Source organism: Schistocerca americana, chromosome 8 (assembly GCF_021461395.2).
Source record: "Schistocerca americana isolate TAMUIC-IGC-003095 chromosome 8, iqSchAmer2.1, whole genome shotgun sequence".
Classification (NCBI taxonomy): Eukaryota; Metazoa; Arthropoda; class Insecta; order Orthoptera; family Acrididae; genus Schistocerca; species Schistocerca americana.
In genome coordinates this window covers 255,877,953-255,893,967 of record NC_060126.1, presented here as the reverse complement: position 1 = coordinate 255,893,967, position 16,015 = coordinate 255,877,953, and the positions used below count along the sequence as shown (strand labels likewise).

At 40.2% G+C, this 16,015-nt stretch overlaps 1 protein-coding gene across 1 annotated transcript in view; it reads left to right on the top strand.

Annotated features, from left to right (window-relative positions):
• Nucleotides 1-13,400, top strand: part of LOC124545093 (alpha-tocopherol transfer protein-like) — a 64,955-nt gene extending 51,555 nt beyond the window's left edge. The window contains exons 5-6 of the mRNA XM_047123905.1: nt 4,951-5,053; nt 13,238-13,400. Of these exons, the coding sequence (XP_046979861.1) occupies nt 4,951-5,053; nt 13,238-13,389 (255 nt within the window). The 3' untranslated portion in view covers nt 13,390-13,400. The remainder of the gene's footprint in view (nt 1-4,950; nt 5,054-13,237) is intronic.
• The last annotated feature ends 2,615 nt before the right edge of the window (nt 13,401-16,015 follow it).

The window sequence follows — 16,015 nt, the reverse complement described above, 5'->3', positions numbered from 1 at the left end:
CATTTCGTGATATTGCCAGTTTACATTTTATATCCTCTCTACTTCGACCATCATCAGTGATTTTGCTCCCCAAATGGCAAAACTCATCTACTATTTCAAGTGTCCCATTTCCTAATCTCATTCCCTCTGCATCACCTGATTTAATTTGACTACATTCCACTACCCTCGCTTTGCTTTTGTTGATGTTCATCTTATATTCTCCTTTCAACACGCTGTCCATTCCGTTCAACTGCTCTTTCAGGTCCTTTGCTATCTCTGACACAATTACTATGACATCGGCAAACGACAAAGTTTTTATTTTTTCTCCATGCATTTTAATTCCTACTCCAATTTTTTTCTTTTTTTTCCATTACTGCTTGTCAGTATACAGATATAATAACATCGGGGATAGGCTTCAACACTGTCCCACTACCTTCCCAACCACTGCTTCCTTTCCATGCGCCTCGACTCTTATAACTGCCATCTGGTTTCTGTACAAATTGTAAACAGCCATTCGTTCCCTGTATTTGACCGCTGCCACCTTCAGAATTTGAAAGAGAATATTCCAGTCAACATTGTCAAAAGCTTTCTCTAAGTCCACAAATGCTACAAACGTGGGTTTGCATTTCCTTAACCTATCTTCTAAGATAAGTCGGAGGCTTAGTATTGCCTAATGTTTTCCAACATTTCTACGGAATCCGAATTGATCTTCCCCAACTTCGGCTTCTACCGGTTTTTTAATTCGTCTGTAAAGAATTTTCGTTAGTATTTTGCAGCCGTGACTTATTGAACTGATAGTTCGGTAATTTTCACATCTGTCAGCACCTGCTTCCTTCAGGATTGGAATTATTAGATTCTTCTTGAAGTATGAGGATATTTCACGTAGAGGTTTGTCATAACTGGTTCTCTTTAGGCTTTCACTAGCTCTAATGGAATGTTGTCTACTCCAAGGGTCTTGTTCCGACTTAGGTCTTTCAGTGCTCTGTCAAACTCTTCAGTACCATATTTCCAATTTCATCTTCACTTACGTCCTATTCCATTATCATAATATTGCCTTCAAGTACATTACCCTTGTATAGAGCCTCTATATACTCCTTCCAACTTTCTGCTTTCCCTTCATTGCTCGGAACTGGTTTTCCATCTGAGCTCTTGATAGTTATACAAGTGGTTCTCTTTTCTCCAAAGGTCTCTTTAATTTTCCTGTAGGCAATATCTATCTTACCCCTAGTGATATATGACTCCACATCCTTACATTTATCCTATAGCCGTCCCTGATTACCCAATTTGCACTTCCTGTCGATCTCATTTTTGAGACGTTTGTATTCTTTCTTGCCTGCTCCATTTACTGCATTTTTATATTTTTTCTTTAATCAATAAATTCAATATCTCTTGTGTTACCCAATGATTTCCACTAGCCCTCGTCTTTTTACCTACTTGATCCTCTGTTGCCTTCACTATTTCATCTCTCAAAGCTACCCATTCTTCTCCTACTGTATTTCTTTACGCCGTTCTTGTCAATGATTCCCCAATGTTCTCCCTGAAACTCTCTAGAATCTCTGGTTCTTTCAGTTTATACAGGTTCTATCTGCTTAAATTCCCACCTTTTTGCATGTTTTTCAGTTTTAACCTACAGTTCATAACCAATAGAGTATGGTTAGTGCACATCTTGCCCCTGGAAATGTGTTACAGTTTAAAACCTGTTTCCTAAATCACTGTCTTACAATTGTATTATCTATCTGAAACTTTCCAGTGTCTCTGGGCCTCTTCCACGAATACAACCTTCTTTCATGAATCTTAAACCAGGTGTTAGCTATGATTAAGTTATGCTCTGCGCAAAATTCTACCAGGCAGCTGCTTCTTTCATTCCTTATCCCCAGTCCCTATTCACCTACTACTTTTCCTTCTCTTCCTTTTCCTACTATCGAAATCCAGTCCGCCATGACTATTAAATTTGCGTTTCCCTTCACTGTCTGATTAATTTCTTTTATCGCACCATACATTTCTTCAATCTCTTCATCATCTGCAGAGCTAGTTGGCATATAAACTTCTACTACTGTGGTAGGTGTGGTTCGTGTCAATCTTGGCTTCAGTAATGCTTTCACTATGCTGTTCGTAGTAACTGACCGGCGCTTTTATTTTTTAATTCATGATTAAGCCTATTCCTGCATTATCCCTATTAGTTTTTGTTTTATAGCTCCGTAGTCACAGTCTTGTTCCTCCTGCCACCGAACCTCACTAATTCCCACTATATCTAACTTTAACCTATCCATTTCCCTTTTTAAATTTTCTAACCTACCTGCCCGATTACGGGATCTGACATTCCACACTCCGCTCCATAGAACGCCAGTTTTGTTTTTCCTGATAACAACGCCCTCCTGAGTGGTCCACGCCCGGAGATCCGAATGGGGGGACTATTCTACCTCCGGAATATTTTGTCCAAGAGGACGCAATCATCTTTTACCCATACAGTGAAGCTGCATATCCTCAGGAAAAATTATAGCTGTAGTTTCCCCTTGCTTTCAGCTGTTCGCAGTATCAGCACAGCAAGGCCGTTTTGGTTAATGTTAGAAGGCCAGATCAGTCAGTCATCCAGACTGTTGTCCCTGCAACTACTGAAAAGGCTGCTGCCCATCTTGAGGAACCACTCGTTTGTCTGGCCTCTCAACGGATACCCCTCCGTTGTGATTGCACCTACGGTACGGCTATCTTTATCACTGAGGCACACACGCCTCCCCACCAACTGCAAGGTCCATGGTCCATGCAGGTGGGGGGAGGTCGAGTAATAATAATAATAGTTGGGTTTTCTTACACGTATATTAAAGTTTTATACACAACAATGACTTATATTGTTTCTTCCAGATAGGTTCATCCAAAAACGTGTACAATGGGAAAGTAATATTTGTGGTTTGTATATTATTATCCAATATAAATTTCCCAAAAATTTGTAATGCTACCTGTTCAGAGATCTAAAAGTACAGAAAATTGTGTCACTGAAGGTACAATCCTCACAGACCCAGCAGTTGGAGGGCTGTTTCTCATACCTTGTATACCAGTGCTCCCAACCGATTTTTGCATTTAGTTTAAGCTAATCTAGGTTTCGTTTGTAGCAACAGTAAAGGAGGCTCAAGATAGGACATTCAGATGCGTTGGAACTGATTTACGATCAGAGTATTTTACTATTGTCGGTTATGTGTATCCTTTCAATAACTGTTACTACACAGCATTCTAAAAACTAAAACTCAACTCTGTACTGTTAAAACGTGGGCTATGTATTTTTTAAAGAGCAATCGACAACAGCAGTGTACATAACACTGTAGATATTCTGTGAAAATGAGCTGTTTTATTTTCTTCCTTAAAGTCAGTTTTAACTGTGGTAACAGGGTATTTAAATATTGACAAATTGGTCACCTGGTCATTTTTATGTTGCACATTTAGGAACTAGTAGTTTAGAAAACCAATTCATACTCTTACCACGCAATATTCAAATACCGAAAAATGTTGCATATTCCGAAGTTTTGTAATTACATTGTACACAAAAATTTTTTTTTAAAAAAAAAACTTAAAAGCAATAAAAACCAAACAGACTAACAATGCAGTATTTATTAATCATGTTCTATATGATTTATTATAATTTGGAGTTCCATTACTTTCTTTAAAAAAAATGCTTCTATGCCCTTAGTTACACTGAACAGTTTAGAAGGTGTTGCAATTTGCGAACGACATAAAAATTCGATTAAAGAAAACGATGCATGCAGATCATACAGCCCACGCGAGCGAAACAGCAGGCGCTAAGCTAGATAACAATATAGCACAAAAGGATGAACTTTGCATGGTGTCATGACGGGGAAGCTCAAATGTGTGTGAAATCTTATGGGACTTAACTGCTAAGGTCATCAGTCCCTAAGCTTACACACTACTTAACCTAAATTATCCTAAGGACAAACACACACACCCACGCCCGAGGGAGAACTCGAATCTCCGCCGGGGCCAGCCGCAGAGTCCATGACTGCAGCGCCAAGACCGCTCGGCTAATCTCAAGCGGCATTTCTATTCCTTCAAAGAGGGCGAAGTCACAATGAGAAACCGAACATGCGTCCGGACACAAGTCCCAAGGATATCTCAGATTAAGATTTATATCCAATTCCCGTACATATTTAACATTTGCACAGCTTTGTTGGATTTGCTAGTACTTTAGAAGATGAAATTCAACAAATTTAAAGCAAGTTTAGTGGAATATAGTCGAATTAAAGAAGGCAATGCAATTTTTCTTAGGAAATTAGGCACTAACAGTAGTAAATGAAAACTAACTGCCGATGGCTGAAATAGAAAGGAAGACATTACTTCCAGACCGGTAACAGCAAGAAAAGTACTCTTTTAAAATGAGAAACATTTTACATGTAGTATATAAATGTTCTCTGAAAATATTTATCGAGTCAACCTTGAATGGAAGTGAAATGTTGACGAGAAACAGAATAGACATGAACAGAACAGAAGCTTTTGAAATGTGGCGCTGAATGCCGAAGATTAAATAGGTATATTGGATAGCTGATGAATACGCATAATATCAAATTAGGGAGAAAAAAGGATTATGTCACTTGCGTGATTAGAAGAATGGATCGTTTGATAACACATGTCATGAAGCGTCGAGTAATAGTGTAATTGGTAATGGAGAGGGGTGGGGGGGCGGTAACTGCTGTAGAGTCAGATTAAGGCTTTGGGTACAGCAAGCAGTCTCAAACGGCTGTGGGTTGCACAGGATATATTTTCATTGAGAACTGTTTTAAGTCAGTTTTCGGACTTAAGACTTCAACAACAAGTTACGTAGAAAGAAGTTAACTTGTGCAGAGAACAGAATAAAAAGTACTGTTACCAGAATGTGTCTGAATTGTGTGTTACGCCTTAGCATACTTTGTAATGCTTTCAAAAAAGGATTTCGTTCTTGTATTTATGCTTGTCGTGTTTTTTTTTCAGATCTTCATACATTCCAATCTGGAGTCCCTTTATAAGCACGTCCCCAAGAAAATCTTACCAGAAGAGTACGGAGGAGAAGCTGGGCCTATAGAAAAATTGGAAAGTAAGTGCAAACCATTGCCAGTTAGCGACTCTCACGTCATTCTCAAAGTGAATAAAAAAGTAATTTCCTGATGCATCTTTTTATTACCGTATCTACCGACGTAAAAAAAAGTGAAGTACACTAGAGCTTAAATTTACGACGTTGCGCCTTACTCGAAAGCTTCTTGAGATACTCTCTGTACAATAGCAATGTCTGCCCAGGATTTTCATTTGCTCCAAATAGCGGTGATCCCTCTATAAATTACACACGTGAGGGGAAGGGCGCAAGTACTCGTGTAACCAAATAAAGTGATTAGTCTTCCATGCCGTAAAGGCACACATCTGGTCAGTCCCACTTCCTTAGGTTAACTGTATAGGAATTTACAGACAGTTTCCATACTACTAGTTCGTTTGTCTACAGATAACTGCTACAGGTTGCCTCCGTGCTATGTGTGTAGCATTAATACCCACCAAAGCAGAGATCCTATGTTAGATTCCTGGTGACTACTATGGAGTTTTATAATTCACAGAGAATGGAGTTCAAATGAAAAGCTTCTGGGCATTATACGCAGAATGAATGGCACAAAAGCCGACGAAGTGGTTTTTATAGGCCTGGATATTGAGCATGACGGAATACCATCCATGAATGGTTCGACGGACGCTCCATGGACGCCAGGCTGCAGCCTGGGCCGTGAGGTCGCCTGATCCCTGTGCTACTGAACCCCCCTGGGCTGACGTAGGCAGTAATAAGCCCCCTTCCTCCTTCCTCCAATGAGTTTGCAACTTACCTACCTACTTTCCACAATAGCTAATGTACCTATGCGGCGTCAAAGGTTTCTATATCCATTAGACAACTCTCTGTTATGTTTCTTCTATTGAAATGGATGTTGTTGTTTTTGTGGTCTTCAGTCCTGAGACTGGTTTGATGCAACTCTCCATGCTACTCTATCCTGTGCAAGCTTCTTCATCTCCCAGTACCTACTGCAACCTACATCCTTCTGAATCTGCTTAGTGTATTCATCTCTTGGTCTCCCTCTACGATTTTTACCCTCCACGCTGCCCTCCAATACTAAATTGGTGATCCCTTGATGCCTCAGAACATGTCCTACCAACCGCAGCATTGAAATGGATAAGGCTGTTTTATTGCCATTACATACACGAGGATAGAGAATAGTTCATAAAAACGGGAGTTTTCTGAAGGTCTTCCTCTGCATTGTTTTGAGTCACATTTCATTACAGCGGTCGCCACTCCGTAAACAGACACGTTGTTTTAAAGTAACATGTTATCAGCGTACAACAATTGAACATCAAATTTCCAGCAACATGAAATGAAATGAATTATTGAAAGACGACGAAACGGAATTCTACTTTGGAAATCATATGAATGATACCTATTGCAAATTACGAATTGGAATTTAAAAAGTTATATATTTTAATTAACCTACGGAACTTTATTGATGAAGTGCAAAATGATATTAAACATACATTGATTCTAAGTATGTGGAACGTAACAGAAATCTCCCTTGAACGTATATTTATCACTGGTTCTTGTCCTATTGCAGTTTAAATGGAAGAGAATACGTTTCCTTGATATCTGGCTAAAGAGCGGTAAGAGACGAACATTACTAATGATTCGATTGAATTAATATTATCCCCGTTACAGGCGTTGTAGTCACACAGTGGACTTTATTGAAAGTCTGCATAACATGTAGCTCAGCCTTTGCTCCCTTACCTGAAGTGCCTTCCCTAACTACAGCTATTAACCGTAGATGATTTTAAAAAGTCACTGAACAAGAACCAGTCATCATACAACACTCATATTAGTTATTCCTGAAATGAATCAAACTTTCTGAACTGACCGGCTGGCATATTTGCAGTATACAAGCTAAATAGTAACAGAGCTAGGATTGTACCTTGAGATAGGCTACTGTTGAGGGTCTTCCGCTCACTAGTGGTGTTGCCTATAATTACTTGCAATAGTAATGAAGTAATAGAGTTTACACAAAACTATGGAATTTCATTTACAATCGAACACGCATGTTATTTTCATTTAGAGGGTTCAGTGTAGTAGAATGTGGCCCGTAACCCCCTTGAAGCTAATGGTTTCTCATTCTTGCAAGTTGTTCTTTCTCAGCAGCACATTTAATGGTTTCTCCCTTCCAACTGCCCTGTTTCCTACTGGCACATATATACTAAAACAATTACGGCAAGAAAGGACGAATGAATTGATTGTTGGTTTTAATAACGATCATCCTCCTTTACCTCCTCTGCATTACTGCAGATGACGTGTCACTGAGCTCATTTGTTCTGTGCATGCAGTACACGTGAGGCGCCTAGTTGTTTCCACTGCACTGTGTGGAATATGAAGGTTCCGTTATAGTTCACTAACCTGCTGTCTTCAAGCTGATGTCCCCAGAGCAGAAAACAGCACGCAGGTCGTAGGTTCTGTATCTTGAGGCTGAAACTGACTTTTAGCGAGGTTCTGTTCTGAAATAATGTATCACTTCTTTGGGATGCCTCTCGTGTATTTTAATATAGCCATACGAGAAGACTACATGATCATAACACAACACCTTCTGATACAGCAAAGTACATGATCAAACACAATGTTTACGAAAATGTATCTTTACATTATTTGTAGCACGTGTCTGTGCCTCATGACTACCGGAGAAAATCATTTAATACTGAATACCGGCAAACACATCCTGCAACAGACAACATGACTGTACATCTCGACTGCCTAATCCAGAGTGATGAACAGGAACTTAATTAAAAATTAGAAGCACTTACTACGACATACATGTCTGTTCTTCTCGACTGCCTAATCGCGAGTGACGAACAGCCCGAAACACTTTGTGCGCCATACCAGAAAAGGCATGACCCGAACGCTTCCTAAGTGCTTCGTCTGCAATTTCGTCAGTCTTTTGTTTTTGATTTAAATTATTTTTAATAATTCTAAAATGACTGATTGATACTCAGCTGTTGAGAGACATTTATATTAAAAAGTGAAGTCATTCTAATGAGTTGTTTAACTAATAATAATAACTATACTTTAACGTTTTGGCGCCCTTGCTCCGAACACAGCAGCCAATCACAGAGCAGTAGCATTATGCAGGCGGTCTTTCTCACGGGAATGGTACCGAATCTAACATCTGTCATAGGTACCTCACACCACATTTCGTCATCTATATACTTCTTGCATCTCCACTGCTCTGGAAACAGCTTCCTGGAGCCTGATATGATGGCTGACTAAGCCAGAAATATTACACAATATGTAGGAGGATGGTTGAAGATGTGGCAGCGTCCTCTGACGAGCGCAGTCAGATACTAAACGTGTCAGGTCGTTTCTCTTCGCTCCGACATGCACTTAGAATTAGCTGCGGAAAATGTATTTCCTCGTGTGAGAAGTTGGAATGCGCCTAAACGTTGTTTGAGCATTAGAATTATGAACACACCCATAAAACTGTAGCGTAGACACAAAGATAAAAGACCTACTATGGTGCTGATGCATTTGGTTAAAAGACTATGGCAGCAAACGTAACAACTATAACACGAACACAAATAAAACAAGCGCTGATATCAGGGGTTAACTTGGATTTCAGTTTGTAGGTCATACAGTTTTCAAGCTCTAACATAAATTTTCTTCGTTGTGTTTTGTCCACAAAGCTTGATGTTTCCAATTTATTCACATCAGCCTGTACTCTTGTATCTCTGTACGTTAAATATGAGGAAGACTGAACATCAATCCTGAAATGAAAAGCGGAAATAAACAATTATTCTAATTATCTTATGACAGATGAGCTGTCGATGAAAAAGAACTGGCACAAAATAACGTAACATAAGACGATAACTAAAACTGTTTCCGAAGACGATGTGCAGGATATAATGAAATAAAGCGTTGAAAATGCAGATGTTTCATCGCATTGAAATTAACCTTCATGTACACAACAATAACTGAACAGTGCAGTCGATGCAACTGAATTTCAGTGTATTCTAAAATTTTTAACAGCTGATATTGCCTGTGTATTTTCCTCTGACACCCAAGTCATGTCTGATAGCAGTCAAGTTGTATGTGGTGGGCTATTCTCCTTTATTACCTACATTTAAGGAACGGAGAATTCCTTTTCCCCATATTGGCCAATTACGTAGAATAGAGCTTAGGTCGTAGACCGCTAGACTGATTGTGAGCCGTATTGCGTGTCAATGACCGTTGGTTTCATACGTGAGCTAGTGTGTGGGTACCTATTGTCCCGACTGCGCTGTCTCCAATTCTCTTCTAGGCAAAATGTCGGGCTGGTTTCCAGTTTGCGCCTCAGAACTTCCAGTTTGAAACAGCTGAAACTCAGAAATAGAAAGGATAATGCAAGTGACAATATTTAAATATTTTTATATAATATTTATTGTCTTTCAAGCATATCATCCATGTAGTCTTTACTTACTGATGGAAAACTTAAACTGAATCACAGAACGATTATAATTAAAGTTGCACTTCCAAAACGCTGTAAAAAAAAGAGAACTACTGCTCGGAATGACGTCAAATTTCAATAAAATACCAGAATTATTGAAGAAGGGGGAAAACTTATGGGAAAAAGTAACGAAAATTTCACGACTAGATGACGCTGTAAGCAGCAGAATATGCGAAATAAAAGATGCAGGGTGCACGCCTGTTCCTCAGTTTGTGTTGAGGTGCTCAGCACGGCTGCCTCAGGATCGCGCACTCATGTTAGAGCTCTGTAACAAGAACGGCGACCGCGCGCCTGTAGCTCTTCAGAAGTTCCGGACACTCAAGGGTATGTAAAAAGGCGTTGGTCCTCTGTCTGCCAAGGATCTGGAGAAAATTATTAACTATTTCGAAAAGGAGGTTTATTTTGAAGTACAGAGTGGTGGAAGAAGTAAGACAGTTGGTCCGATATCAGTAGATGTGGCTACAGCATTACAGGAGGGCTCGAGCTGTGTATACAGAAATTATTCATTGCACGGGAAATTGCCCAAACTCTAGACACTGCTGTGAGCACAGTGCATAAAATTCTAAGAAACACCCTGTAATGCTATCTATACAACATTACCCGTTCAGGAGTTGATTCTTGCTGACGTTCCAGTAAGATAAACGTTTTCTCCAGAATTTTTTGTTCACACATAAACGGACAACGAATAGCCATGAAACATTCTTTGGATAGACGAAGGCCATTTATATCTCCTAGGACACACCAATACACAGAATATGGCAGAATATGAGGAACGGAAAATCCGCTCGCACATCAAGTGGTATCTCTTCATTCTACGAACATACCTCCGTGGTGCGGTTCAACGGCATCGTTTATTGCAGGACCTTATTTTTCCAGGAGATGTGTCCTGTGGATCCTGTTACCGTCACTGGTAAACGCTATGAGAGTCTTTTGCGCACCAACGTCATTTCAGTAGCATGTGTGTGTGGGTAGGATCACTTTTATGCAATGTGGCACTCCTCCCCACATTACACAGCCAGTGAACCAGCTGCTGCAGGGGCATTTTGAAAGTGCTAGAATCAACGGCCGTGATTTCCTCACAGACTGTCAGTTCAGGTCACCTGATCTTAATCCGTGTGACTTCTGACTGTGGCGCTATCCGAAATACGCTGTGTTTAGTGCTCCGATTACAAACGCAGCTGAGCTGAAGGCGCGCATTGGGCAACGTATTGTGAACATGACCCCGGAGACAGATCTGTTGTTGAAATCCTGTTTCTTGATTTCAAGGTGTGGCAGAAAACGGTGGACAGCACATTGAACATGTCTTGCACTACTTTCACGTCAGTTTTTATGTGTTTTTTTTTTTATCTCAGAACAATGAAGAGCTAACTTTTCCCATCCGATGTGGTACAGCCTTGCCGTTTTGTATGACCTAGTTAACTAATAGTGCCACAACTGTGAATGCCAAACATAAGTGGTTATACACATGACACAGTATTGTTGGTTTAATGTGTTGCTTTAATGCGCTACTCACACCATAGTCATCCATCCCATTACGTTTCCCCTTTCTTCGATAACATTCCGTTCAAATTTGTTGTCAGTCCGAACAGAGCTCCATTTTTACAGCGCTTTGGAACTGGAGCTTCAGTTATTATCACAATGTACGTAAATGTCACTAGAGGTTATAGCATTATACAGAATATAATACACTAGAGAAAGAGGAGTTGCTGTCACAGTATAGGGATGTCTCCTGTGGTTGCAGCATGTACCCTTGTTGACTTAACAAAATACTAAATGTAGAAGGATAGGAATACGTTTTCTGTATTGTGTATTGTGTACACTTGAAGAACAGTACAGAGACGATGACCAATGTGAGATGCGTCCTGTCATAAACCAGTATATGTGGAGAAAAACATTCCTGAAATGGAATGGCCTGCCCTGAGCCCCGACCTCACCCCTTTTTAACCCTTTTCGGATGAGGTAGGACACCGACTGCACTCCAGTCCACAGTGTCCAATACCAGTAGCTCTTTTGGTTTACGGTTTTGAGGAAGAACGTCAGCGCCATTCCTTCATATACATTCAGACATGTCACTCAAAATTGCACCAGCAGCGTTCAGTCCGTCGTAAAGGCTTCGGGTGGACACAGTCCACATCAATGTCTACAAACAGGTGTCTGGACAATTTTCAACAGTTCACGTTCGTTACAATCCGACCTATCTTACATTTCTAGGTGAAATGAACTGTATAAGACTACATATATATATATATATATATATATATATATATATATATATATATATATATAAAGGTGGGTAAATTGCACCTTTATACACATATATTAAGAAAAGGAATAGACCTGGGCTGCGCGGAGTGGCCGCGCGGTTTGAGGCGTCACGTCACAGACTGCGCGGCCCCTCCCGCCGGAGGTTCGAATCCTCCCTCGGACATGGGTGCGTGTGTTGTTCTTAGCATAAGTTAGTTTAAGTAGTGTGTAAGCCTGGAAAAAGGGAAAAGGATTTAATTACGCTCAAGTGTTCCAATAATATGAGTGCAGAAACCACAGCGTGAAGCTTCAGTCAAATCCAAATCCGAAGGCAGGTTTGTGAATGAAGTATGATACTGGAAGCACGTTTATTACTGAGACCAACGTACAGCCAGAACAGAAATTACATCTTGGACGGGAAGTGCAGCTACTTTAAACAAACATCGAACATTCCAGCATGCTAGTACTTATACAATCATTGAATCTTGCAGATATATAAACATTACAAACATAAAATATTTCAAGAACTTCCCAGAAATGATAGATACGAAACCAGCAATCCACAGCATAGCACACAACACTACCACTACAGAGTACTGTACGAACAGTAGCTTGCAAAATATCTGAAGACTAGCTTAGTGCCCGCTGCTTCACTCCAGTAGACTAAACGGCCTGCAGAGATTTTTTTGTTTCTATTTTTATTTAATCAAATTTTTATGTTGCTCACAAACTGCAAAAGCGTCTAAGCTTTTCGCGCCAATGAAGGCCATAGACGTGTGGACTTTTCCGAATGTACTTTTGACCAAAAAGCGATTCTGGTATCTGGAGTTTTCGTTAATCATGCCTTTTGCGTTCATGTGGAGATACTTCCAAGCAAGTTTATATTTAACCGAAAAGCAAAATACCGATATTCATAAAATGTAGCTATAACATTTTTTGGACGTAACAAAATATTTTCTTAAAAATTTTCATTCCCTTTTGCACTCTCTTAGGGGTTGAATTTGAAGAAACAGTGAAACACGTACTTATTTTAAATTTCTAACCAAGAAGTTAAAATACCTGATGTAGCCTTAAAAATCCTTTAGCAGTTCTTTACAAGTTATTTAGTTTCAAAAAAAACTTTCATCCACTATTTTACTCCATTAGCGGTTGAATTTCCAAAAATGCTGAAACAAGTATCTTTTATTTTCTGACTGAGAAATTAAATACTAGTTTTCATAGGTCTACCTTCAAAACTGCCTTTATATCGGCATTTCAAATAAAAAAAATAGAAACCCCTTTTTTCGAAAAATTATTTTAAACGACGCCTACAGTATAACATCCACATTCTTCGAATTTTAAGTTTGTATCCTTAGCGGTCTGGGCTTGGCGATGATGAGTCAGTCAGTCAGGATATTGCCTTTTGTATGCAGAGATTTGTCACACCAGACATTCCTGATTCCCTTAACCTTTATTGTTCACAAGAGATGTGTTTTACGTTGTCACTCTGTTCGCAGATGCGTGGAAAGAGCGCATTGAGAGGAATGCGGCGTTCTTCAAGGAGGACGAGAAGTACGGTGTGGACGAGTCGAAGAGGCCCGGAAAACCAAAGACGCACACCGACCTGTTTGGCGTGGAGGGTTCCTTCCGGCAGCTCTCCGTGGACTGAGCACCATTTTATACCTGCCTATTGTCAAAGGCCATTCTTACTGGTACTACTAATATATCCTGCTACTGTAAAAGACTGCCAATGAATTTGAGAATAAAATTACTCTGTTTTTAAATTCTGAGAGTATATCACTCACCAGACCGCCATACCATGGCACATAGTAGGCGATCCATTTTAATTTCATTCGGCACTGCACAAGAGGAGGACGAATGAACCTCATGTCACCTGACGAAGGTGATCGACGGTGTCTCACCTAATGACGCAGTCGCTTGTATGGCCAGGTGGTCTCTACTTTTTGGCTTCCAAGTTCCGGTTTTCACAGGTATTGATGGGCTGCCTTTACTGACAACTATACCCTGTGCAGCGTTGTGACGTAGCAAACCATCGTGCATCCTTAACCGTTTTGTGGTGGTAAGTTCCTATGAGGCCAAACTGGTAAGGTCATCGGTCCCTAGGCTTACACACTTCGTAATCTTAAACTGGCTTACGTTAAGGACAACACACACACATTCCCGAAGGAGGACTCCAACCTCCCACGGGGGTAGCCCGAACCAAGCGGCTACCCCACCGTTCGGAAGAGCAACACACCTGTTGCTTCGCACTCCACGTGTGCTCATCTGTGATAAGTCGAGAGAGGCAGCTGACAGACACTTGAATTTGAACCACATGCAAAATATTAAGTCCCATTGGGAGCGAAATATTTCTGCAAAAGTGGATAACCAGGGTAGTATTCATTTCATAGTGTAGAATCACGCCCATTGTCATGGAATTATCATACAGTTCACAACAAGTAAATACCTTGTTCTTCAAATTCAGAAACCACGTCTGTAAAAAGATTTATTGCAAACATTAATAACCATTATATCACTTCTCAACTGTTTCGAAGACGTCTCAGGTTGCGACAGGTGAAAGAAGTCATCAGTAGCCATAATTTATTACTATTCTGCCATGAGAAGTCGAAGTATGGGGACAATTTGTTAAAGCTCCGCAGTAACATGGCGAAGTATGTGGCATTTCGTTACATGTCTCATCTAAATGCGTAAAATGGAGCTTGGTCAGTTCGTTTGCCTTTGGCTATTTTGTGTGTTTCATATCTCATACTGTGGCGCATTACGGTTAGCGTTTGGCATATTCAGTGGTTGATTATGGAAATACAGTCAGTAAATGTTTTAGAGAAACTTAGCACCACAGCGGCGATAGATAGATAGCGCAGCCTCTGTACATAAACCCAAGTAGATGTAGTTGAAATTGGAATAAAAAGCAATACTAGCCTGTCAATATCATCAGTTATATTTTTATGTTGTAGAACATGAAGCATTGTCTTCTTCCCCCTCAAACTGGTGCTTGGTGAGGTAATGCACTATTGGACAACTTGTAAATTGTAAGAGGGTCACCGTTTATGGTTTCTACCACTAATAACATAGCCTCAGATCCAAATTCCAACGTCTTTGCGTATTTTGACAAATATTTTTGGTGTGGAGGTGGTATTGCAACACTCGCCGGCACAGTAGCTCAACGTGTTCGTTCACAGAGTTAGCTGCCCTCTTTAATAAAACACTGAGTGAACGGCTCATCACTGAACTTGAACGGGTGTCATGGGACATCCGCACCGAACAAATGCAACGAACAACATCGAAAAAATGAGAACAATAGAAAGGTGGTCAGCGCAACGGACTGTCATGCCAAGGGACCCGGGTTCGATTCCCGGCTGGGTCGGAGATTTTCTCCGTTCAGGAACTGGGTGTTGTGTTGTCCTCATCATCATCACGTCATCCCCTTCGACACGCAAGACGCCGAATCGGCGTCAACTCAAAAGACTTCCACCAGGCGACCGGCCTACCCGACGTGTGGCCCTAGCCACACGACATTACATTGCACTTGATATATACATTGTGTGTTGCTGGCTGATTGACGTTTCAGACGTGAAAAAAATATGGTGACCCTTGAGATGGACATTTTGAGTATCTTGTTAGCTTGTACTCCCTAAAATGGTGCTTGGTTAGGTTTGTTTCACTTAGATTGAAACCTTCCCGTCTCCTCTATACCTCTTTTGTTATTACGCAATAACCGTCATTTCTATACCTCTTTTGCTACGCAACCTTCCAATTTACAATAACCTATGTAACCTTCCCTTTGGATTTCTAATAATAACAAATGAAATCTTCCCTTTGAAATTAATTCTCTTTCTCAATCTTCGCATACAAATTTAAATACTGCTTATTAAAAGTTATTTTCTGATTATTTCGACGAAACATAGAATGTGTCGTCGTCGTGGCCCTCAGTCGTTACCTGCAGTAACCCAAAACTGTTCCTTACCTTTTTTACTGTTACTGAATCGCCATCTGAATGCTACATCGAACTGCGACATGAATATACTTACTCTGGTTTACTATACTCTATTAACTGCTAGTGGGCTGTCATAATAAGTGGCTGTATTTATTACCAAAGCTGACGTTATTCTTTAATAGCAAAGCTGACGTTATTCTTTAATTAATTTGACTGAAGTTACGTAATTCATGGTTACACTTTTTCTTGACAACAATAAAATTTTTGCGAAGTTTTATGTTGATGGTTTTTGGGATGGATTATAATCAGTAATGCAACATTGCTGGCAAAAATTAATTAT